General features: G+C 46.5%; 1 protein-coding gene across 1 annotated transcript; it reads right to left on the bottom strand.

The window, feature by feature from the left end:
* Positions 1–584: 584 nt before the first annotated feature.
* On the bottom strand, positions 585–25,681 carry CCDC51 (coiled-coil domain containing 51). The gene is made up of 4 exons (XM_063291375.1): positions 25,631–25,681; positions 19,527–19,858; positions 18,224–18,388; positions 585–1,425 (listed from the first exon to the last, which is right to left on the bottom strand). Exons 2-4 carry the CDS (start codon positions 19,767–19,769, stop codon positions 646–648), a joined length of 1,188 nt encoding a protein of 395 aa, XP_063147445.1. The 5' UTR covers positions 19,770–19,858; positions 25,631–25,681; the 3' UTR covers positions 585–645.
* Positions 25,682–26,384: the final 703 nt, after the last annotated feature.

Raw genomic sequence — 26,384 nt, 5'->3', positions numbered from 1 at the left:
AAGGCTGGGCTGAAAATTGCCTAGTGCTAGGCTAAGGCCTGAAGGCAGGGATATGGCACTGCATGAGTGTTCCTGTTGACACCCTCTTCCATTTGTTCCTGCGTGATTTCATGCTAAAAGTATGTCTCTCCAACCGCGGGTGCAGCCAAGAAGCATGTGAAGGCAAGGAGATTCTGTGGCCTTCCAACTAGAAGGACCATATGCATGCCAAGACGCCCTTGAAAAGAAAGAGAACATGCAGCACAATCCCAAATTAAATCTCCAACTGACGATAAGGGTTAACTTCAGAAAGGGTCCGCATAAAATTTCAGATGGAGCCTGAAACATCGGAAGCCCTGCCTGTCGGTCCTCTCAAACCACAGGAAAGACAACTTGATCAGCAGAATGGCCTCTCCCACCCATCACGAGCTGGAGGGCACCACGGCTTTCCATCAGATTCCAAAGGCAGTGAGCCCCAAGAACAGATCATTTCTGCCTCCATAAAAGAGGAACCTGCAAAAGACCCACGTCGCAGAGCGCCTTTGTGCTGACACCTGCCTCCAGCCAGCAGGTGATTCTGCACAATGACTGTGAGGAAGCATTCGTGTTTAAGAAACACCATTTTATTATTCTTTAAGACTTTGGGGAGGGGGGCTGAACCGCCAGCTAGTTTCCCTTGAATAGTATATAGAGCATGGGAAATGCGACAGCCAGTATGGTACACGTGAAGGCTGTGCTGTAGATGGAGTTCTTCCTCATTTGGGCTTCCAACCTCCTCTCGGTGTTGCACAGCTCAAGGACCAGCTCTTCTGCCTCTAAAGCCTGGCTCTTCGCCTCTGGAGGAGGGCCAAGCAAGTCCCTTTCCCCAGGTAGGGGCCGGGGCACAAATTTAATGTTCTGCACTTCGCTGGCCATCTGCCCTAAGTTTTTTTCCAAATTACTAAGCTGCTCTTGCAAGCTTCCCAGGAATGACCTAATCTGTTTAGAGTAGACCAGCTGCTCCTTAACAGAAACTAACAGAGGGTCTATTTTTAGTGATGTGCTCAGGCCGTCTTTGGTCAAGGAAGCCCCTTCGCCTTCCTGCGATGTCACCGTTGCAAGTTGCAGGATGTTCCTCAGACGGGCCACGAGGTCACTGAGGTCCTGCTGTTGGGTGTTATAGGCAGTGGCTTGCTCTCGGATGGCTTCCTGGAGGCTCACAGGTCCCTTCTGGGCTTCGAAAACTAAGGCTTTTAATTCCTGCAGCCTCACTCGGTTGATATAAGTGGAACCCAAGACCCCAATCACAGCCCCCACCACGGAGCCAATGATGGACCAGTTCTTCGTCTTCTCAGCTCTCGTTCTCTCTTTTTCATGGCTTTCCCGCACAGCCGCAGAGAAGAGAGAGAAGGCTTCCCGCTCAGATTCCTCGGCTGTTAGGTAGGTGATCCGGTATCTTTTCTCTTCCTGTAAGAAAGCCAACGGGTCTTATTAAAAACCATCCGCACCACCACGAGCCAGCAGCATGTTAAAAGCTTGAAGAAACATAATCGCTTCCACAAAGAAACCCAGAGCATCAGACAAGATGGAACGAGGTCAGCCCCGTTTTACCACTCCCTGCTCACAAGTGCCTTTTTCAGGTATTTGCTGTGCAGATATTTGGAGGTGGGAATGAAATGCTTCACCTGCTGATTTCTGCAGCTCAAGCTGCTAAAAAACCCAGGAGTGGGACTGTTTGTTTGTCTGCCAATAAGGCACACTGATGTGCCTGCAGCTTTGCTGTCAGCATCATCAGCATGGGATCCTCGCTTAGTACTTTAAAGGAAATGCATACTGTGGTTTTACAGGTAGTCCTCGACTTACAACGGCAGCTGGGCCTGGATTTTCCATCGCTAAGCGATGCAGTTGTTGGGGAGGGTGCAGAGGGTGCGGCACGGGTCAGGGACGGTGCGCAGGGAAGCATGAATGGCCAGCACAGTGCAAGCGCAGATGGCTAGGAGTGGGTGGGCAGGTGGGGAAGACACTGAGGGGATGCTGGAACGGCCAGAACTCCAAGGACTGGTCATAACCACCATTTGTTCAGTGCCGTTATAACTTTGAATGGGCTCTGAATGAATGGTTGTAGGTCAAGAACTACCTGTCTGATAATTTGGAATTTAGCACTACAAATATAGGCCTGTTGAATGTAAGGGTGGGGGGGGAAAGGAGGCCACTGACTATTGGACAGACAATACTGTTTATGGCTTTGAAGAAAATGTCCAGAAATGATTGGGAGGCAGGGCAAAACACAGGATCAAATGAATGAACAGGAATCAGATTAGGAACTCTTGCCAGAAATGTTCTACAAGCAGACCAGGTTCACATGTTTTGTTAACTGCAGGATATTGAGGTTTTTTGAATAAATCAGAAGTGACTACATTCACACCCTCTCCTAAACTGCAACAGATCATATGGCATGAATTCAGACATAAACCTGATCTGATTGTAGGGTTCATCAAACGTTCTTCTTCAAGAAACATTCATTTGATGTGCATGCTGTAAAGCTTGGGGGTCCGACTGCAACCTGAGAACACCCCAGTCAAGATCTCTCTCTGCAGTTTCACCAAGGATTGCCTACCTTATTAACACAGAAGAGCCCAATTTGCTCCTCAGCACGATTTGCTCAAGAGTAAATTTCACAAACTCCAGTGGGATTTAGTCCTAGTAATTAATAGAATGCAGATTAGAGCCCTACATGGAACGGGAGATGCCAGATGTTCAAGCTGGCTTTAGAAAAGGCAGAGGAACACAAGACATTATTGCTGATGCACACTGGATAATTGGGAAAGACAAAGAATACCCCCCCAAAGTCACTTCATTGATTATAGAAAGGCCTTTGATTCTGTTGATCATGTCAAGTTGTGGAATGTGTTTTTAAAAATGGGAATCCCTGAACATCTCATTATCCTCAAGAAAAACCTATACACAGGTCAGGGAGTCACAGTACAGACAGAAATTGCAAAACAGACCAGCTCCAGATTGGCCAAGCTGTATTTTATTTCCTTTTATTTATTCAACCTATGTGGAGAATATATACTGAGGAAAGTTGGATTGAAGAAGATGATCACGGTTTTAAAACTGAAGGAAAAAACATCAATAACCTGGTAATTCTACTCTGATAGCTGAAAATGCAATTAATCTGCAAGTTCAAGTAATGGAAGTCAAGGCGCATGGTGAAAAAAAGGGATGAGATTAAATAAAGACCAAACTAATGACAGTTGAAAAGAGGAAGACCTTCAGTGCCATGGATTGATACAGTTACAGCAACAATGGATGCAAACATTGGAACAGTCAGGCGTATGGCGCAAGACCAAACAGCATTTCGTTCTGTTATACGTAGGGTGTCGTAAACGACTTGATGCCAACTAAAAACAACAACGACGACAGTTGGTACAGCAACCAGCCTTAGAACTGACAATTAAGACACTGAAATGATGGGTAGCATCTGCCTTTTAGGATCAACCGTCAACAGTAAAAGAACCAACAGTCAAAAGTATGCCACAGTTGGTAGAGCAGCCATGAAGGCCCTGAAAAAGATATTCAAATACTGGGATGTGCCAAAGATCAGAACAGTGCAGGCCATGGTTTTTCCTGTGAAACTCTTAGACATGAAAGTTGGAAAGATAAAAAGAGTATCAGTGTTTCTGAACTTCGGTGTTGGAGAAGACTCAAGAGAATACCATGGTTAGTTAAGAAAACACTCAAATGGACCATTGAAGAAATGAAGCCGGAGTTGTCACTCAAGGCACATATAACCAGGCTCAAATGATCATACCTGGTACACATGAGGCAAAGACCTCACTCTCTGGAGAAGTCTATAATGCTGGGAAAGATGGAAGGAAAAAGAAGGGGATGACCATCAGCAAATGGATGGGCTCTATTACAGCCGTGATGGGTACACCATTGGAAGACCTCAGGGACAAGACTGGGGACAGATCAACCTGGAGAAACTCTATGTGGTCACCAAGGGTCGACACTGACTTGATGACACATAATCAGTCAATCAATCAATAGAAGATCAGCTAGCAAAGGCTCCTAATCACAGTAGCCAAGCTGAGTATCGGTGAGAATGCTCTCCATTGCAGTTGCTGTGAAGAGGAGAGGGCAAGGACTATGTCCTCATGTTTGTGGGCTTCCCAGGCTACATCTGATTGGTGCTTATGGGAAGAAAACACTGAACAAGAAGCACCTTTGCGTGGATCTAGACGGGGCTTCTTACATTCTGATTAAGCCCACCACTGCCACCTTGTTCAGATAACGACCAGATAGACATACTCCCTTTTCTCCAGATACCGCTCTGGAGGAAAATGGACTTCACTGTATGACAATCAGCATGAGCCTATTTTATCTCTCAAAGGCTTTTATTACAAATAACCTCCATCTCATTCCCACCACTGAAACAGGTTGAAATCTCATTTCCTTTCAGCCTGCAATATTTTAAGCTTCTCCGGACAAGGATCTGCCTCCTAAACTTGACTCAGCATGCATGCTCTAAAGCAAGTTTTGTAGATACTTGACTATTTGTGGCAAATGCTTCATTTGAATACCAATGAAGTTTTCATTTGCGGCACTGAAGTTCTGAAGGAGGTTTTAAGGGGGCAGATTAATTGGCTCTTGTTTGATGTCTTTTAAAGAAGTACTTTATAACAATTCTAACATTACTAGCAAGTAATGGGAAACATAAAAACCCACAAAGCCATCAGATTAAATCTGCTATGTAATATAAGCACAAGGGCAGAGGACAGCTTGGGACTCCTTACAAAGGTGCCTGGGGAAGGAATAAGGCTGTGCCTGGCCTTGTCCCTGTGATGGCTAATTTATCTCATCTTGCAGATTTCAATAGTTGCCACTAAAAACAAAGCCTTAACTGCGTAATTCTGCTCTGAGTTCCCCTTTCTTGGTCACAGAAGTGTGTAACAAAGAAAGAAAAACCAGGTTTTAGATTCCACGCAATTGGTTTTTCAGTGTTGGGTTTAGTCCATGATGGCAGCGTTTGCTTTGGGAAACAGCAAGGATCCTTCTGCTTTATAAGATGGTTGTTCCTGCTATACTTTCCCTTTGGAACAGACTGCTTGTGCAAACACAGCTGGGATGCTGGGAAGAAACTCCATCTGCTTGGCTAGAGAGCAGTGTCGGCCAGGCTATAGGAGCACAGCTCCCTTCCTTGTTTCTCATGACCAGTCTCTCCCATGGGACTAAGGCACAGCCCTGTGCTTTTTTTAACTCATCATGAAGCACACTTTGGAGGGAAGCAAAGGGAAGATGGAAACAGCTTCAGCAATGGATGCAAAGAGCAGAAAAAACAGGCTGCAATTCTAAGGGTGCAAAGGCTCCAGTTTACAATGGGATTGGTGGGACACTGCTTTCCCAGGCTGTTTGTGAGGTCACATGACTGGATCACGTGGTCAGGTGCCACTGGGGAAGTGGGCAGATCAGAGGGTTGACGATGCCATAGCTAAGCCCCGTTCATGATGTGTAGCACCATCTCAGCCATGTGGTGCCCAACAGTGGAGCTCATTTCAAGGAAGTGCGTGGGGAAAAAGCATCTGAAAACAAGAAAGTGGATCTGATACCCAAAGGGGTGGGGGATTGCAGCCAGAGTGAATAGGCACATTAATTTAGAAAACAATCTGCACCCTCCAAGCCTTAGGTTCAGCTCCTCCAAGCCCAACAATTCATTGCCAAATTATATTTTTGCAATGGGACAAAAGGGGAAGAATATTAAACACGTGGGAAATAATCATACAAATTGCATGCAACACATTTTAAGTGATGTCAAAGTAAGTTTGTATCCTTGCACTATTCAATTTTCAGAACACGGCTCACGGCATGCCCCCCCAAATCTGTGCATTCCCGATTCAGATGCGGAGGTGAATGTGCAGCCTAATTCTACCCATATTTCTCAGAACTACATCCTTTTTACTCAATAGGATTTGCTTTTAAATAACAATGTATAGGATTGCTCCCCTAATATGGAAAAAAACCTGTAGCAAAGTTGTTCTTGGGAAAGGATTTTTTCTTTTACATTGTGGAAAGACCTCTTCAGAGAATGTAACATTCTCCTTTGGAATTTATTAATACAAGATATGACGATGGCCCTGGGCTTAGACAGCTGGAACAGAGCATGCTGTATTTTGAACGAATCAAGTCTCAGTGGCACCACGTATGCTTTGGACGCAAAAAGCCTGAAGTTCAATTTTCATGATGTCGAGGTAGAGCAGGAAAGACGTATTTTAAACCTTGAAGAACTGCTATTAGACACTGCAGAACAGTGTTTCTCTCAACCTTGGCGGCTTGAAGATGTGTGGACTTCAACTCCCAGAATTCCCCAGCCAGCCATGCTGGCTGGGGAATTCTGGGAGTTGAAGTCCACACATCTTCAAGCCGCCAAGGTTGAGAAACACTGCTGTAGAACGTCTTTCTCTAATTCCCTCCAGATGGCCATGTTGGCTGAGGACTGTGGGAATTACAGTCCCAATATGTCAGAGGAGCACCAAGTTGGGGAAGACTAACATTGTGAGCTCAAGAGACTGATTTAGCATAAAGCAGGCACAGTCAGTTTTTTTAGCCATGGTGCCTGAAATCACTCTATACAGGGCTGGCCTTAGGCTAAAGCTGGGCAAGCACTAGTGTAGGTAATGCTAATGCTGCCCCTCCCTCCAAATAATCCTAAAAATGCAGATCTTCACATCAGCTGGCATGGCGCCATCAGTCAATGAGGCCTAGACAGCATTGACCCTACAGATTGGCTAGTGGGCTACAAGAGGTATTTTGGTAATGCAACTGAAAAATCTGGGCCTCGTTTTCATGGCCTGGATGGGAGTTAAGGATGGAAATGGCTGTGCTTTGTCTTAGAGAAGCTTGGCACACCTGATTTCCATCCTTATTTTAACATTTTTGCCATGATGCCATTGAATTCTGAAGACATGATTCTGGGGTGCTTTGAGGACTCCAGATGGGGAGCTAGGAGGGCCTCATGCCAGCTGCAGGTTATTCACCCTTGGCATATTTATGTTTAAGTAGAACGTACGTCCCATCGTGCCCAACAAGACTCACTTCGTTCCAACGAGCATGCTTAGAATTCCAGCTGGAGAAGTGAGTACACTTAGGAATACAACTGGAGAAAAAGAGGAGCCCTCGTGGTTTGATCATGGGCTTCCCTGGAACATCTGGCTAGCTGCTACACGGGAGAGGATTCTGGACTAGATAAGAATCCTGCTTGACTGAGTGGAGCTCCAAGTAAGAACACTATTACAGCCTGTGAAACTAGTCAATATTCTTCTCAGGAAAGTATTACATTTCTTGATCATCAATACAGCATATTTATACTGAAACCTGTGGCGTAATCCGATATATATAGCAAGTCCTAGCCATCCATCAAGTATGATGTAAAAAGCAGGTAACCCTGGAATTATGTGCACATAATACAAGTAGTCCTCGCTTAACGGATGTTCATTTAATGATGGTCCAAAGTTATGACAGCCTCAGAAAAAGTGCTTTACGACCTGTACTCACATTTATGACCATCGCAAGACGTAGCACCACCCCTGCAGTTGTCATGATCACCGTTGCAATGCTTGTGACATCGCAACGGCTCGCATGACAATACAAGGAAATGGGTCCCTGGCTGATTAAGGCAAAGGCAACTATGAAACACAAAAGAAAGCAACAGGTGCAGGAAACTAAGTAACAACCGAGACCGGCGGCGTGGAAGACAGCGATACAAAGTTGCCAACCAGCAATTGACTAAACAACAAGAGAGGCGCGCCCGAGCTGTCAAAGGATTAAGAGCCTGATCGCCCAGCAATGAATCATTACCATTCAGGAAGGCGATCAAGGCGACGCCCGGGGCGCAGGGGGGCTGAACGACCTCTCACCTGACAGGGACGAAACCGGTGGGACTCGTAGGACGCACCTGGAATAAGGTGGGGTGGAGCACTGACCGGCGCGGGCTACTTAAATCCCGTTCCGGCACGCTCCCCTCACTCTCAGCTTTTTAAAGGCATGCACTCTGTTCCTCAATAAAGCCAGAACCTAAGCCTATGCTAGCGTCTGTGTCTTTACTGGATCACAGGCAGAGCCTGACATAAAGCTGAGAGTCTCAAAAACGAACCTCGCCAGTCTCCACCAGGAAATTTTTTTTTACTGCGGGAGAAAACACCGGTGATGACAGAACCGGGGACGGCCATGGAGTCGGCGCTTCACACCAGAGGCGCGAAGGACGCAATGCAAGAGGGGGAGACGACCCGACAGCTGCTAGAGTCGGCGAACCCGAGATGGGACACGGGCTCCCTCCCTGCCCACATCGCACCCCCGTTCCAGACCTGGAGCTCCAGCCCGGACTGGAGAGCCCCGACGGAAGACGAAGTCGGGGGCCAGCAACTCTTCACGTGGGACGGTGGAGCAGGACCCTGGACAGGGACATCCTACACCACCTGGAGACTCCACTACCCCAAACGCCTGAGCAAGGAGTCACAGGACTGCCGATCAGGCAGCAACCAGCAGCACTGAGGACGGACGACCCTGTCACACCAGACAGGGTGAGAGCCCTGGAAGCCAAGGTACGAGCCCTGGAACACATGCTCCAGTCCATGGCATCGGTGGTGAGCGAGCTCACAAAGACTGCTGCTGCACAGGGGGCAAGAGGGGATCGGGGCACCCTACCCAGCCCATCGACAACCACGAGAGGAAGGGGCCAAGCACGGGACTCTTTCGCAGGGCTTCGTGGTCCCAGCCCGGTGGGAGTCATCCCTAACCACCCACAGGTGGGGGTCTCGCAAATTGGGGGATTCGCCAAGGACTTCCCCGTGAAATTTGACGGAGACCCCACGAACCTGTCATTCTTCCTGACGAACGCCAGGAACTACATGGCCCAGTATGGACATTGCTTCGAGACGGAAGCGTCCAAAATCTCGGCAGTGGCCACGAAACTCAAAGGCAGGGCTGTAGACTGGTACGTCCAGATGTCAGAGTCCAGAGCCCCTTCCCTGGCCACTTTTCACAACTTCCTAGCCATGCTCAAACAATACTTCGAAGACCCCCTGGCAAAGGAAAGGGCCAAGAGTACCCTTAAAGGACTTCGCCAAGGGACAAAAGCGGTGGCAGACTACGCTCTCAAGTTCAAAGTCCTAGCGGGTAAAATCCCGGAATGGTCTGAGGCCACCTTGATCGACATGTTCAAGGATGGCCTCAACTGTGAGGTGCTACAATGGGCACTCTATAGGGACGACCCAGACTCCCTACACGGGTGGATTTGTCTGGCCGGAAAGGCTGAGCACGCCCAGCGCACCTTCATGCTAGCAACCACGAATGACAGAACCCCTCCCAGCGGGAGAGGACCAGTCCCACAGTCGGGCCCGACCTGGGACGCAGAGCGACAACGGCGGTTTGCCCGCGGGCAATGTGCCAGGTGTGGGAAGACAGGCCACCGGGCAGCTGAATGCTTCAAGGACCGGACGACGGATCGCCCGCCCAGACCAACACCGAAGGTGCCGCGCAAGCCACCCAACCCTCCCAGACGGCTGACAGGAGCGCTAGCGACCCCGGACGAGGAAGTGGACACCTACCTCGCAGGGGACGTGGTCGATGCCCAGGAGCAGCCGGCGGGAAACACCTCCCACCTGCCCTAAGCAGCGCCGCCGGGCAGGTGGTAAAGAAGGGGTGCGACAACCCCAGGATGAGTGAAGATTGCTCCATCCTGGCAGGGAAAATCGAACTGACTTACGGCTCTAGAGCCATCGCGGTCGAAGCTCTGGTGGACTCTGGGTGCTCCAGAAACCTAATCCACCCAGACATTGTCACCGCACTAAAACTGCCCTGCTCCCCCCTCCCTAAACCGCTGGTGTTCCAACAACTCGACAGCTCTACAGCGGGGGAGGGGGGGGACCGGCCACCCAGGGTACAAGAAAGGTCACCCTGAAAATGGGCACCCACAGGGAGTCCATAGACTTTGTGGTAACCCCGGTGGGGAAGCCCATAGTGGTGCTGGGGATCCCCTGGCTTGCACGCCACAACCCCTGCATAAATTGGAGGACCCACTCTATAACGTTCGAGGACGGGGCCTACCAAGCACCAACAAAGGAGAAATCCTCCGCTCTGACTGTGGGGAGGGCAGAGATCGTTGACCAACCCCCCCCCCCCCGAAAGACTGCCGGAGCAATACTCAGACTTCACAGACGTCTTCGGGGAAGAGGAGGCGGACCAATTACCCCCCCATCGCAAGACGGACTGTGCAATCGAACTGCTCCCGGACGTCCCATTACCCAAGCCCAAAATCTACCCCATGACCCAGAGGGAATTGGCGGCACTGCAAGAATTTTTGGACAAGAACCTCTCCAGGGGCTTCATCGAACTGGCAAACTCGCCGGTTGGAGCGCCCATCCTATTCCGAGAAAAGAAGGACGGCACCCTGAGACTATGCACAGATTACCGCGGATTAAATTCCGCCTCCCTATCCAACAAATACCCCCTTCCCCTCGTAAAAGACATGCTGGCACACTTGTCAAAGGGAAGGGTGTTTTCCAAACTCGACCTCCGCGAAGCGTACTACCGAATTCGCATCAGGGAGGGGGACGAGTGGAAAACGGCGTTCAACTGTCCCTTGGGCTCCTTCCAGTACAAGGTACTGCCTTTCGGTCTTGCAGGGGCCCCAGGGGTCTTCATGCAACTCATCAACGAGGTGCTGCACGAACATCTGTTCAAGGGCGTACTAGTTTACCTAGACGATGTCCTAATCTACACAAGGACTCAGAGGGAACACGAGAGATTAGTGAGACAAGTTCTCACTAAGCTCCGGAAAGCCAAACTCTACGCTAAGCTGTCCAAGTGCGAATTCCACAAGTCGTGCTTGGACTACTTAGGGTACAGAAACTCTGACAAAGGCATAGAGATGGACCCCGCGAAGGTTCAGGCAGTTTTGAGCTGGGAACGCCCACGCACCAGGCGCCAGCTTCAAAGCTTCCTTGGGTTCGCGAACTTCTATAGGTCCTTCGCGAGGGGGTTCGCGGAAGTTGCCCTGCCCTTAACCGATTTACTAAAGACCAAAGGCGTCGGGGAGATGCGCAAGGTCAAAAACCCAAGGGCCGTGCTTAATTGGACTCCCGACTGTCAAACCGCTTTTGACAGGCTAAAAGCGCTGTTCACAGCGGAGCCAATCCTGTCCCACCCGGACCCCGAACGGCCTTTTGTGGTGCAGGCGGACGCCTCTGACTTCTCAATTGGGGCCATCCTACTGCAAAAGGATTCCGCTGGAATCCTGAAGTCATGTGCCTATCTCTCTAGGAAATTTTCAGAGACAGAGAGGCGCTGGCACGTGTGGGAAAAGGAAGCCTTTGCAGTTAAAGCAGCACTGGAGGCTTGGCGTCACCTTTTGGAAGGGGCGACTTGCCCGTTTGAGGTCTGGACAGACCACCACAATCTCGAGGCGCTCCGTACGCCCCGGCGCCTCAGTCCCAAACAGATATGCTGGGCTCAGTTCTTCAGCCGGTTCAAATTCCAGCTGAAGTTCATCCCAGGAAAAAAGAATTTCCTGGCAGACGCACTCTCCCGACTACCCCAGGATGTGGAGCCTATCTCCGACATCGTCGGGACTGTGCTCTCTGACTCCCAGCTGGGTCTGGCAGCTGTCACCCGGGGACGCGCTCAGGGACAGCCTGCCCCCCCCTTGCAAGCGACTCTGGCGCAACCCTCCCCAAGGCGCAGGCAACCTCAGATGTCAGGTGGGCTACGGGCAGATTTTATAACAGCAATAAAATCTGACCCCTGGCTCCTCGCCAACCCTAACAAAGTAACTATGGAACAGGACCTCGCATGGGCGGAGGGAAGGTTATATGTCCCTGACTCACAAAGACTGATGATCCTTAGCAGATCGCATGACAGCAAACAGGCTGGTCACTTCGGGTTCCTGAAAACCTACACCTAACTCGGCGACAGTTTTGGTGGCCCTCGATGAGGAAGGACGTCAAAATGTATGTGGCGTCCTGCCCAGTGTGTGTGATGGCCAAGCGACCAGCTGGTAAACCCCAGGGGCTGCTGCAACCCATGGCTACACCCTCCCGCCCTTGGGATGAAATCTCAATGGATTTCATTGTGGACTTACCGCCTAGCCAAAAGAAAACAGTCATTTGGGTAGTCAAAGACTACTTCTCAAAACAAGCCCATTTCATCCCCTGCACCTCGATCCCGTCAGCACAACAGCTGGCGAAACTTTTCCTGGTACACGTGTACCGCCTCCACGGGTGCCCCTCCCACTTGGTGACCGATAGGGGCACACAATTTACTTCGAGGTTTTGGCGGGCTTTTTTGAAACTGATAGGTACCCAGCAAGCCCTGTCAACCTCCTGGCATCCCCAGACAGACGGATCTACAGAGATCCTTAATGCCACACTGGAGCAATTCCTCCGCTCCTGTATAAACTACCACCAGGACGACTGGGTGGACCTACTCCCATTTGCAGAGGTCGCATACAACAACGCGATACATCAAAGCACAGGACAAACCCCCTTTGGGGTGGTGTCGGGTCGGGAGTTCGTCCCCATCCCTGAGCTACCCCAGCCCCCATCCCCAGCAGTGGCCGCCTGTGATTGGGGTGCGAAACTCGCAGATTCCTGGCCGGTCATCAAGGACGCGCTTAAAGAGGCGCAAACCGCATACAAACTGCAAGCGGACAAACACTGGCACCAACAACCAACGTTTTGGGTAGGGGACCTGATCTACCTATCCACCAGATTCATCAAATCACCGCAACCGTCTAAGAAACTGGCCCCCAAATTTATTGGGCCATTCCAGGTGACACAAATCGTGAACCCAGTCATGGTGCGCTTGGACCTGCCCCATAATTTAAAGTGGCTGCACCCGGTGTTCCACTGCAGCTTACTTAAGCCAGCAAGTGACCCCTCCCGGTGGCACCCACGCACGCCCCCCCCCCCGCCAGTGATGATAGATGGACAGCAACACTTCGAGGTCAAGGAGGTACTAGACTCCCGCAAGCTGCGGGGCTCCCTCCAATACCTAGTCAAATGGAAACACTTCCCACACCCTGAGTGGGTTGCTGCCCACAACATCCAGGCTCCCGACCTGATCCGCAACTTCCATACCGCCTATCCCTCCAAACCCTCAGTGATTTCCTAAAGGGGGGCAGTATGTCATGATCACCGTTGTGATGCTTGTGACATCGCAACGGCTCACATGACAATACAGGGAAATGGGTCCCTGGCGGATTAAGGCAAAGGCAACTATGAAACACAAAAGAAAGCAACAGGTGCAGGAAACTAAGTAACAACCGAGACCGGCAGCGCGGAAGACAGCGATACGAAGTTGCCAACAAGCAATTGACTAAACAACAAGAGAGGCGCGCCCGAGCTGTCAAAGGATTAAGAGCCTGATCACCCGGCAATGAATCATTACTGTTCAGGAAGGCGATCGAGGCGACGCCTGGGGCGCAGGGGGGCTGAACGACCTCTCACCTGACAGGGACGAAACCGGTGGGACTCGTAGGATGCACCTGGAATAAGGTGGGGTGGAGCGCTGACCGGCGCGGGCTACTTAAATCCCGTTCCGGCACGCTCCCCTCACTCTCAGCTTTTTAAAGGCATACACTCTGTTCCTCAATAAAGCCAGAACCTAAGCCTACGCTAGCGTCTGTGTCTTTACTGGATCGCAGGCAGAGCCTGACAGCAGTCATGTGATTGCAATTTAGGCACTTGGCAGCTGGCTGACATTTACTACCAGTTGCAGCGTCCTGCGGTCACATGATCTCAATTTGCAACCTTTTTTGCCAGTTTCCAGCAAAAAACGTCCATTGGGAAAGCTGGATTCGTTTAACGACCCAATTCACTTAATGACCATGGTGATTCGCTAAACAACCATGTAAATAATGGTCATAAAATAGGGTCTGGTCATGTGGTAACTCACTTAACAACTGCATCGCTTAAGAACCAGTTTACCAGTCCCTATTGTGGTTGTTAAGTGAGGATTACTTGTAGAAGGAAAAGAAGCTAATAGGGTTGCATTCTTTTACCCTGCTGTAGAGCAAAAATGGATGAAATGTTTTGTTCCAACTCTTTCCCCTCCCACTCCACCCCTCATTTACTTCCACATCAACAAAATTAAACATGCATATTTTGGGAACTGAGGGAATGTTAGACCTCCTCAAAAGTACTTCCAAAAGGAAAGCTGTGTTCTAGATGGATGGCAAGTTGGCAAACAGCAAGGCATGGGAACTACACCAAAAACAAGAAAAGGAACGTATTGCTAAAAATATTAGGAATACATCAGGAGGAGGAGAGCAGCCAGGGAAATGGTCAGATTGCTAGTTGACAAAGGGTTTGCTAAAAAGAGAAAGATTGCAGAGAAGTTTCATGGCATTTTTGTTTTGGAAAGATATCCATGCCTGAATGGCTTTTCTCAGGAAGGAATCTGAAAGATTAAGTCAAGCAGAAGTGACTAGCCATGGAATGCAAAAGCAAATTTACCAACTGGATTTTGATGGAACCCATTAAAGAGTTCTTGAAGTATTTAAACATGTGAAATCACTGATCATCTAGAAAAAAATCAGCAATTGTCATTAAAATTAGGTTTCTCTAAAAATGCATTGAAAAGTTGTGGATGTAATGCTCAGTTTTAAGAAGACAGCCAGATCACTGTTGGCTCGTTACCCTAACATCTGACAAATAAATTAGTAATTATTACTTCTTCAAAGAGCATATAATCAAATTATGGAGGTTAAAGCAATAATGGCAATTTGTCATGATGGCTACTGTGTTAATTCCAGAAACAGAGGTGCGTTATTCTTTTGAATACCAGACGTTGGAGAACAGCAACACAAAAAGGTCTGTTGTTCCTATGTCCTGCTTATTATTATGGTCTTACCATACCAGCCAGCCAGATGCCTGTCCAGATGTCTCTGACTGGTTGGTCTGAGAAACAGGATACTGGACTAGATGGATCTTTCATTTCATCCAGTCTATTTATGATCTTAAGCTAAGCCTCAGCAGCCTTTTATCACTGTTTGAGAGTAATAAATGGCCTGTAGAGAGGGATATCTTGAGAAATGAAGGACAACAAAAAATAGTTGTCTATGATTTTATCTACTCTTTATTATTCATTTGATTTTTATCAATATAACACTGCTTTATTGTAGTATATTTTATTATTTTATATCACATTTTTAACAGATCTGTACACTGTCTTGGTAACAGAGGTTGGGCAATTCAGAAAGATAATATAATAACTAAACAATACAAGGTTAACTAACTGAATTCACTTATTGAAAGATGTGGCTTGCTGGCTACTGGCATTAAAAAGAATTAGACCAGATTATCTAGCCTAGATAAGGCTATGATGGTGAAGGGAGCCTTCAGATGTAGAAGCAACAGAACATTAAAATCCATCTTTCATAAAAGGGATTCTCTTTGAGATTGCCCTCAACTGGCTGAACGCATCTTACAGAATACTGGTTACAGGGAAAACTCAGCTAGATGGGATGGAGATTATGCCTTCATCAAGGATTTGAAGATCAGGTCAAGCAAATGTTTCACACAACCCCTTCTACCCTCACATAAAGGAAACACATTATGATACCCTGGAATGCTGGACTGCTATTGACTCAAGGTCCACATTCCACAATGGGGGTGTCCAAGACCTGATATGGAAGGAAGATCCAGGTCTTTAAGGGGTAAAATTAGTGTCTTAAGCCTCTGTAAGGCTTAATGTGTCTCTTAACATTTCTCAGCCCTAATTCTCAATTTTTAAAAAAAGCCACTAGGACAAAAAAGAGATGCTACAGATAGTCCTCAACTTACAACCACAATTGGGACTGGAAAACTCATTGTTAAGCGGTGTGGTCATTAATTCACAACCACACCCAATTTTACAACCTTTTTGCCACTGTTGTTAAGCAAATCCAGCTTCCCCATTGAATTTGTTTGTCAGAGGCCAGCTGGGGAGGTCGTGAATGGCGATCATGTGACCCCAGGACGCTGCAACCATCATAAATACATGCCAGTTGCCAAGCATCCGAATCACGATCATGAGACCATGGGGATGCTGCAATGGTCATAAGTGCAAGGACAGGTCATAAGTCACTGTTTTCAGCGCCATCGTAACTTTGAATGGTCTCTAAACAAATGGTCATAAGTCGAGGACTACCTGTAGTGAACTGTACATGACAGTAGTTTTTGCACTCCTGCTCTAGAATCTAAGGAAGGCTGCATATGTTTTTTGCTCTAAGACCAGTGACAAGAGCTTTGCACAACGCTATTGCACATTACATGGGTGAGATCCATGTAATGGATCTCGTTAATATAACTCGCTGGAGCCTACATTTCATCTGCCCTTTGGAAACCAGTCATGAGGACAGAGAAGCCACCCCAAAACCCTCTACGCAAGTCATGCAAATGTGCATTCCTTCATATTCTAGGGAAGGCAAGAAGTACGAATGAGGTTCAGTCTGGCTTAGCTTTTCAAGATCGACCAAAATCAGCTAAGTGCTGCCACCTACCTGGCCAAAGCCTCCTTTATGTAGACCCTAATTACTAGTTACTTCATGGACCCGTCCATGGATTTCTCTCGGCAACAACACAGAAGCGGTCCTCCAATGCCTTCTTCCAGAAGGCTTTTTCAGATTTCCAGTCTGGCCTACAGACCAGGGATTTCCTTGTACTGTAGTCTCCCAGCACAGCGCTAATTAGGTCTGACTCCACTTACAGGTTCCAACCAAGGCTAGCTTGGAGCTGTCACTAAAGGATCTTTATAGACCAAGATCCTCTGTAGACTAAGCTTCGGGATTGCATGTTCTATGTCCTTTACCAATTTCTACTCTTGTAGACTGCACTTGTACTATGGGAAAGAAACCACAGAAAGCTTTGGCATACCGTATGCTCCAGCTTCCAGGATTGCCAATTGTACAGAATGGTTGCTTGCTTACCACTGTATCATGAAGCTGTTCCAGCCAGCCTCTACAACTCGTGGCCTTTGCTCCAGTAGGACTAGAGGTCTTTTTCTGTGGGCCAATATTTTACCTCCCCAGTGACCCATGCTCGCTTTCTTGCTTCCACACCACCAATGATCCCTGTATCCAATACTCCGGGCCTTTGCCACACAAATAATAATAAATACAAATACCAATAACCTCTTCCAAACATTCACTCATATAGAAACAGATGGGATTGCTTGTTTGGCTACAAAGCTACAGAGAACCATGCTCTGGTCTCAATGGTTGCCCAAAGACTAAGAGATGTGGGGAGAGGGGGTTATTTCCCTCTCCTCCTCAGAAATTCACCCCTACAACAGAAAATCAGCTTGGTCCCCATCTATGTATTAATTAAGATACAGCTAGAGGGAGCTTCCAGAAAGAGAGAATTACACTTTAATTCAGTGTTTTTCAACCTTGGCAACTTTAAGATGTGTGGACTTCAACTCCCAGAATCCCTCAGCCAACATGCTGGGAATTCTGGGAGTTGAAGTCCACATATCTTAAAGTTGTTAGGGTTGAGAAACACTGCCCTATTTCACTTGATCCTCCTTCCAGCAGTTTTGGCATCAAATCATCCCTGTGAACCCATGGGGCACTCCAGGCGTCATTGCAAGTTTGCCATTGTTCCCAAATTAATTGTCATTTAATTCTCCCCATCTGGATTCAAATGGCATGAGGAACTGTGGTTGTAGTCAGGAACCTTACTACAAGCTGTGGTTCCAGGCTGTCATGAAAGTGGAGAGCTTTAAATATAAACATGGGTCTGCAGCGAGCTGGATAACACACCTCAGCATACTTAACCTTTCATGAGCTGCCTTAAGAAATACCAGATTGAAAGAAAAGTGCAATCACTCAAAATAATCAATAAAGAAAATGCCTTGCCAGAATAAATTTAGCAAATCCAATCATCCAAATGTGATATGTAGCTAGTTGAAAATGCTCTCTGCGTATAAAAAGTCAGCATATTGTTAGCATTTTTGCTGATTAATCGAACGCTTCACTTCTTTAAACAAAAGCTCCAGTGCGATAGGATTTGGCTAAGCTCCCTCCTGATTAAAAGAAACACTTCCATGACTAGTCAACAAAACGGTGACAGCTTTTTAATTGGAAGTTTTATTTTCCATTTTCATGTTTTGACATAAGCCAACTTGAAGCAGTTCCAAAAGAGAGCGAATGAAAGCCCAAACGTAAATAAAATCCAAAAAGGGAAAGCAGACTGGTTCAGGGGCCTCCAACATTTTGGGCTATTCTTACCTGCAATAACTTGTGCTCCAAAGTTGCCAGTTCCAGGTACTGAGCATCCTCACGTGAAACTCTGTCCAAACGGTCCCGAATTTCTTTCAGTTTGAGCTGCTGGGCCTCCCAAGTTTCACGGGTTTCTCGTACAATCCCTCGCGCAAACATAAACTGTTTTTCGGCCTGAAGACATTGGGTGGAAAAGGAAGAGTTGACTGTGTATTTATCCGAAAGCTTAACTAAGGGACATCTGAACAGCAAAAATTCTTATTAGCTCTAGATGGCAGCAAAGAGTGTTTTGAATCCTTCCTTCCATCTAGTGGTTGTGTGGATCTTTGCAGCCCAGATCCACAGCCCTGACCTAATCCACTGGAATGCTAATACTAGCTTGCTCTAACTAGCATATTTTGGCCATGCTGGTTGTGAATTCTGGCAACTGCAATGCCAATACATCCAGAAGGCACCAGACTAAGAAAAACAAGCTTATGCTAACAATAAAAAACACCCATACTGCAGAAAGGATGGGACACAAATGATCAGGGAAATATATTTGTGAATAATATTTTCACCCGTTTTTTCCTCTGAAAACCACAGACAAGAGTCAATTCCAGGTGGTCCTCATTTAGTGACCATTCAGCGACCATTTGAACTTGCAATGGTGCTGAACGAGCAGTAGTTAGGATTGGACCTTGTACTTATGGCCATTGCAGTGTCCCTGAAGTCATGCGATTGTGATCTGGGTGCTCGGCAACCAGATTGCGATTACAATGTTGCAGCGTCCCACGGTCACACGATTGCCATTTGTGACCTTCTCTGCTGGCTTCCCACAAGCAAAGTCAATGGGAAAGCCAGCAGGAAGTTGGAAGTCGCGTTCACGTAAGGTCCTCGCTTAACAACCTGCACAGTCCTAATTTAACAACAGCAACCAAGACTACCAGAACTGCTGTCGCTCAGCAGTGCAGTCACATGGTTTTTCAACTTATGACCGCATCACTTAACATGGAGTTTCCAGTTCCAATTACCGTCATTAAATGCGGACTACTTGTAAAACAGTAAAATAAAAATATTACAGGAAAAAAATGAGAAAAAGAAAAACAGTAGCAATTGAAAGAATCCGATAAAACACTCAACCTAAAGTCTTCCTCAAAGGAACAGTCTTCACAGTGTAGTGAAAGGCTGTTAAAACTGTAACAACTAAGCCTTCTCCTTGACTTTGGGACGCAAAATAGAGCCTCCCCTAAAGAAATGAAATAAGCAGGCCCTCCCACCAAAGGCAGTCTTCGAAGAAATGAAATCCAAATGGATCAGTTATCCCGATTACCTCTGCCACTTTTCCCTGGGCTTCTCGGACTTCATTAATGCCAACAAATTCCTCGTATTTGTCCCACCACCTTTGTGTAGCTGCAGAGATTCGCTGCGTGGAGCGTCTTCCCCAATCCTTTCCCGCTCCAGAGAGGCGGCAAAGAAAAACTTTAGCGGTGTCCATTGTGTTGGCTGCTTCGGACTTTTTGGAGGCCGGAGAGCAGTACGTCCTCGTAAGAGATAACAAATGGGGACGTTGCATTTTGTGATACTCTGACAGCAAGTGAACCAGCAAGTCTGGGCCCCTCACTGAACCTGAACACACGGGGCCACCATTGTGAAAAAAAATACCTGCAAGGACACAGAAGTGAAGGCCACAAGAATACCATGTCAGAAACCCATCAAATAAACTCATCTACAAAGATTGAAAAGAAAACCATCAGCAGGTTGAAATGAGTGTTCAAATTAATCTCTACATCTGGAGTCACCCATACAGTGGCATGACATGTTAATGCAGGCACTGTGCCCAAATTGTCACACTTTGGTTCACACCAGCTTCTTCTTCCTTCTCTATAGAACTGAATGGATCATTTCCTCCATTCATATGTATTGAAGTAGAAGATTTATCCTACAAAAACTGTTTTGAGGAGGTGGAATCCCATCCTCACCAAGCCCCCTGGAGGGGTGGGCTACTCCCAGATAAAGGTGGGATATAAACTGTAAAAATAAAAAAATGAGGTAAAAAAGTTTTTCCTGGGGGGGGGGGACACAGTGCCCCATGCCCCGTGTTCTCCATTTCCAGCTTCCACCCTGCATTCTCTCTCCCCCTCTCTCAAATGGAGAAACTCAACACATATTTTTTCTAGATGAGAAGTAGGAAGAAACACTGAAGATGTTGAAGACCCTTAGCTTTCTTAACTTAAAATGTGTCCAATAGAAAGCGAATTGATTTCTCAACCAGGGTTCTGTGGAGCCCACGGGTTCCGTGAGAGGCCACAAGGGGTTCCTGGGAGATCAGGATTTATTTAAATACTTATTTCAAATCCGGGGAACTTCACATTAAAGAGGTAAGTTATATTTAGTTTAAGAACACTGTTAATGCACACATATAGGCCTACACATGAAACGAGTATAATAATTTTGTAACTTTGGGGCTGTACTTGAGCCTGAATGTGCAGGGGTTCAGGCCGGAAAAATATTTCAAGAGTTCCTCCAGGGTCAAAAGGTTGAGAAAGGCTCATCTATACAAACAGGCAGACAGGTCCATATCAGCTGTGCTTGGATTCTCATTTTCCATGCAATACATTTGTTTACATCCGTTTCTATTTTAGTCTGCAAATTTAGCAAAAAGATCCCCCCAAACTTGAAAAAATGTATTTATATTTCTGGAAGCATTTCTAGTGTGGACCTTTTTATATGTACCTATCCCAGTATTTTCCCTAAAATATTCAGTTTTTGGTGCTTACTTGTCACATATACAATGCTTTTCGGTGCACACATTTTCTTTGTGTGCACGTTTCTATGCAGAGTTTTTGAACTACACCCCAAATTTTTAAAAGTGTGGAAAACTGTAAGTTTGAAGGAGATGGCTTCTTCAAACTTAAAGTTACTTCCAAATAAACTGGTCTTGAACCTTGAAGAATGTCAACCAGCTGCTAATCTTCCCTTTTGAAGCAAGGATTCGGGGCAGGGGTGACAGCAATTCAGTGCTGGCAGCTCTTGGATGGTGTGAGTTTTTACTTAAGACTTTCTAATGTGGCTACTAGACTCACACATGCAACTTAATCTCTGAGTGGGTTTTGACCATGAGATCGATTTCAGATTAGCTGCCTGGAAGGGAAAAAGGACATGATGATCCAGTGGTTCCATTCCTGCTTTACTAACTGATTCCAGATGGTGCAAGAAATCCTTGTTTCAGATTATGTTACTTTGCTATGGACTTCTAAAGGCTTCATTTGCTTCCCCTGCTTTTTAATGTCTACATGAAACCAACATCAAAGGGTGATTACTGCAAAAAAAATGGAGATGAGAGAAATATACTGATTAATGTGCATAGAGAAAAAACGTTGCAAAGAAAGAAGTCAAAAAGAGCAACAAATGTGTAAGATTAAAACAGGCAGGGAAAATGTAGGGCAATTTTGATAAAAATAATTTTAAAAATGGTTTGGAAGTGTGTGAAGGGGACAAAACAAGGAGCCTCTAGCAGAATGACTGGAATTTAAAATAAAAGTGATGAAATGATTTGGGATGAAAGTAAAGTATGAGAACGCTGGAAGGAGGGTTTTAAAGATTTGCATGGAAATGATAGTTAAGCTGAAATGAATGAATACCCCTTTTCTGTACCTTGTATAATGTTGTTATCCTGAAGGCTGTCCCTAAACAAGTTATGGATATTGGGTGTGGATGTATCTAGAAAACCAGTCATAATAATTAGCCTAGATATTTGGAGTCAAAAGTCATCAATATGACTGTGACAGCATATCGTCACCCAGGCCGGTCTACCATCCTGTTGTGTACTTATCCAAACACAGACACTGTTCTATCTTAGCTGACATAAGCTGAGACAAATAGAGATAAACCCATTTTCTCCCCCATAGTAGCTTTTTCATAGGAAAATTCTTTCCACAGCTTTGTGTTGTGCTCCACGTTCCTGGACCTGGAGGCTCTGCTCAGTCACTCATGCCCTGGTCACCTCCTGGATAGACTACTGCAACGCACTCTACATGGAGCTGCCCTTAAAGAGTATTCAGAAGCTTCACTTGTTACAAAATGTGGCGGCGCAGGCAGTTACGTGTGCCTCTAGAACAGCGCATGTTACACCTCTGTTCCGTGAGCTGCGTTGGATGCAGTTTGCTTCTGGGTCCAATTCAAGGTGCTGGTTTTGACCTTTAAAGTCCTTCATGGCATGGGGATGGATTATCTGAGGGCCTCTTCCCAATTACAACTGCCTGTACATCTGTCCAGCAGAAGGGGTATGCTATGGGTCCCATCCCCAAAGGAGTTGCATCTGGCAGGGCCCAAGAGACAGGCCTTTTCTGCTGTGGCCCCTGCCCTGTGGAACATTATTCCCCCAGAGGTGAGACTGGCCCCATCCCTGACACCCTTCAGGAAGTTCCTTAAAACATGGTTGTGTCATCAGGCTTGGGGATCTCAAGGAAGTTATGAATTAATGACATGGCTGTACTGTCTATAATAACAACTCTCTCTGCTACTCCATTACTGGCAATCCTGATTGGTGTTCTTCTTTGTAGAATAGTTTTTAATTGTTAGTGTTTTTAATTGTTACTTTTTATGAGGTGTTTTTACTGTATTGTATGCTACCCAGAATCACATTCTGTGAGATGGGCAACTACATAAATATTATTTTTTTAAAAAATCCCTTCTCACTCCGGTGGGTTGCATGTGTCTTCCTCAGCCTCGGGTCCTCTGCCAGAGGCCTGGGAGTTTGAGGGTTCTGCGCAGGATCTCAGCTGTTCCTAGCACTGCACTCTTCCGGACAGAGAGCTCTGATGTTGCTCCTGAGACCTGTTGGAGCCTCTCTCCCAGCTTGGGGGTCACAGCCCTAAGGGCTCCCACCACCACTGGGACCACTTTGGCCTTCACTTTCCACATCCTCTCTAGTTCCTCCTTCAGGCCCTGGTCTTTCTCCAGCTTCTCATGCTCCTTCTTCCTGATGGTGCTGTCACAATTTTTTTAAAAATATATCCTTCTCAGCCCTATGGGTGGTGAGTGTCTTCCTCAGCCTCGGGTCCTCTGCCAGAGGCCTGGGAGTTTGAGGGTTCTGCGCAGTACCTCAGCTGTTCCTAGCACTGCACTCTTCTGGACAGAGAGCTCTGATGTTGCTCCTGGGACCTGTTGGAGCCTCTCTCCCAGCTTGGGAGTCACAGCCCTAAGGGCTCCCACCATCACTGGGACCACTTTGGCCTTCAATCTCCACATCCTCTCTAGTTCCTCCTTCAGGCCCTGGTCCTTCTCCAGCTTCTCATGCTCCTTCTTCCTGATGGTGCTGTCACTTGGCACTGCAACAAACTATACATGGACAAGACTAGAGAACCTGGAATTGATGGAGTGCTACTACAACAGCAGACCTAATGAGAGAGGATATAGGAAACGCATGAGAGAGCTATGGACGGACAGAAGACCTGCATCCACGCTGACTGAGAAACAGCTAGTCACCCAAGGCTTCAACACAGTGAAGAGGAAGCTGCTCTCTCAGCTTGAGACAGACCAACTACACATTATATCCCAGACTCAAGAAGACCCAGAAGAACAACTGGAGGTGCAGCCAACACCTGAAGCAAGAACTCATTGCCACCCCCTCCATTACACAGCACAGCAGCTGATATAAGGCATATATATATATGAATGAAAAGTGGGGGCTGGCAAGGGGGAAGAGAAAATGGAGATTAAAGACAGACTTCTGGAAAAAAGGAGGAGCAATGGCTGGTAGATCAAAATGGATTCCAGGCAGCCCTGAGTGTTGAAAGCTTGCTGGTTCAAGGAGAAACCATGAGAAGACTCTTGAAGTAGAACTGGGTGGCAACCTGAAAACCACTGAAAAAAGAAGAGGAGCACTAAAGGGGCATCTTCCTGGCACATACGGCTTCCTTAGGAAGCTGAGGAGACTAAAGGAATGTTGCCCACGAGAGGTTGCCAGCCAGCATAATTAACCCCTTACTTAACGAAGTAGGAGGTAGGAACAGAGTATAGACTGCTACCTTTAGTCCACACTGTGGGCTGAAGATATACCCAGCAGAGAGTGTGTGAAGTCTACACATCTTAAAGTTGCCAAGTTTGAAAAAAATGTATGAATGAACACACAAATGAAGCTGGTGTTTTATGGCTTTGTGGCCCCTTTGCTATTGCTTATCAGAAAGGGAATGAGAGCAGAGAAAGTGCACATGCTGCAATGCAGTGTTTCTCAACCGTGGCAGCTTGAAGTTGTGTTTCAGAATTCTGGGAGTTGAAGTCCACACATCTTCAAGCTACCACAGTTGAGAAACACTGTTGTAATGAATTCCGTACCGAAATGCTGAAATGCTTTACATGAGCAATGAGCTAAACATAAAAAGGCCACCCACAGAATATGAGGGCAATAGGATCTCTCTCTCATATTCCCCAGTTTTTAATAAGTGTACCAATCCTTTTTAATGCCCAGGTTTATACCTTTAGAAGCACTGCTAGCTCCAACCCTTATTTAAATGTCCAAGTTACAGCTATGGCATCAAGCAATTTTCTCGAGTTCATCCCAGAATACCAGTTATGGTATGAGTTTGATGGCCACTGCATGTAAGACTGCTTTTAATTATCTTAGGAACTTCCAGGGCTCCAGAGTATGGCAACAAGATTGTTGACTGGGCTGTAAAATACTTTTATAGTTTAAAAAATGCTCCTATGATTTCTAAGTTGTTTCCAGACAACCTTCAGAATGCTGTTTTCAGTCCATCTTTCCCAAAATCAGCACCAAGCTGGGTTACAATTCTCACTCATCCCCACCAGCAGCGCCAACACAGATGTGCGCTATTGCAATTCAATATTTTCAAAAGCAGTATACAGTATTGAGGAAGGCTCTGTCAGTCTCCATATGAAAACCCTCTCATTTTCCTACAGTAAGATCATCTTCAGAGGTCCCTTCCCCACCTGTCCCTGCTGATTTTTAAATATAGCCTTTAATTTGCCGCCTTTGTTTTTAATCCCTGTCACTGTCGTTTCTATTTATTCTGGAGAGAAATCTGCTGTTTGAATTATATAATAAAATATATAATATATTGTTAAAACCGGTTCCTGCATTGTAACTATTTTTGTTCGGACGGCCCTCGGAAAACTTGCAAATGAACCTATAGGTTGCACACTTTAAGAGAAGTGGAAATCATATTGCGATTTCAGGGGAATTAAGCATCCTTGACTGACCCACTGGACCTCAAAAATTAGAGCTGCCCGCAAGCAGGAACTTATTCTTTTCCATCTCACCTCCCCTCGGCTGCTCTGCTGCCCTCCGTTCCCAAAGCCTCCCCGCATGCATCCCCGCCCACTTTTCCCGGAATCGCAGCAACCCCGAATCCCACTCCTCCCTGCCCCGAAAGAACCCCCTTCCTTCCTTCCTTCCTTCCTTCCTTCACTCACTACGGTACTCTCACTCCAGTCCGCCGCACGCTTCCTTCCTCGATTTCACATGCCGCCGAGCCGGAAGCGGTCCAAAGTCGCGGCGGAAACAAAGCACGACTCTCTGCGGGCGTATTGCAGTGAAGAGCATTCAGAGAGAAGTTAGGATCAAAAGTGAAACTCTTCCATAGCCGCGGACGTTGTCTATGACGACGGGGTGGTGTCATTCTAACTTTAGTAAGTCTATGGTGAAAACCCTCCGGCATTAGATTAGAGGGAATTACTCATTCAGCCGGGTGGGAGCCGCTTGTCATAAACGCTTTAAAAACAATGCTGAACAGCTATCCCTAACTGGTCATTTCCAACAATCTGATTTTCCACATTACTTTATTTATTTATACACACACACACACCCTACCCATACCATTTGTGTGAGTGTGAGTGTGAGAGAATTTATATATATGGTGTATGTGTGTACACACACACACACGTGGTGTGTGTATGTATGTATATATATGTATATATATATATGTATATGTGTGTGTGTATATACATACTATATGTATATGTATATGTGTAGAGTAGAGCGTGTGTGTACATATACATATATATGGTGTGTGTGTGTAAGGGGTGTGCGTGTATATATACATAGGAGGAGAGAGAATATTTATATATATGTGTGTACATACATACTATATATATATACATATGTACATACATACTACTATATATATATATATATATATATATATAGTATGTATGTACACACACACAT

The sequence above is a fragment of the Candoia aspera genome, chromosome 2 (assembly GCF_035149785.1).
Source record: "Candoia aspera isolate rCanAsp1 chromosome 2, rCanAsp1.hap2, whole genome shotgun sequence".
Classification (NCBI taxonomy): domain Eukaryota; kingdom Metazoa; phylum Chordata; class Lepidosauria; order Squamata; family Boidae; genus Candoia; species Candoia aspera.
This window is presented reverse-complemented; position numbering and strand designations above follow the sequence as displayed.

Bases quoted from the DNA above. Each gene is read 5' to 3' on its own strand.
- CCDC51 (XM_063291375.1), bottom strand. From the start codon at position 19,769: ATGCAACGTCCCCATTTGTTATCTCTTACGAGGACGTACTGCTCTCCG. The intron at 18,389-19,526 runs GTAATCGGGATA...CAATGTCTTCAG, and splicing joins CCCAGGGAAAAGTGGCAGAG to GCCGAAAAACAGTTTATGTT. The intron at 1,426-18,223 runs GTAAGAATAGCC...GCTTTCTTACAG, and splicing joins TGGAGCACAAGTTATTGCAG to GAAGAGAAAAGATACCGGAT.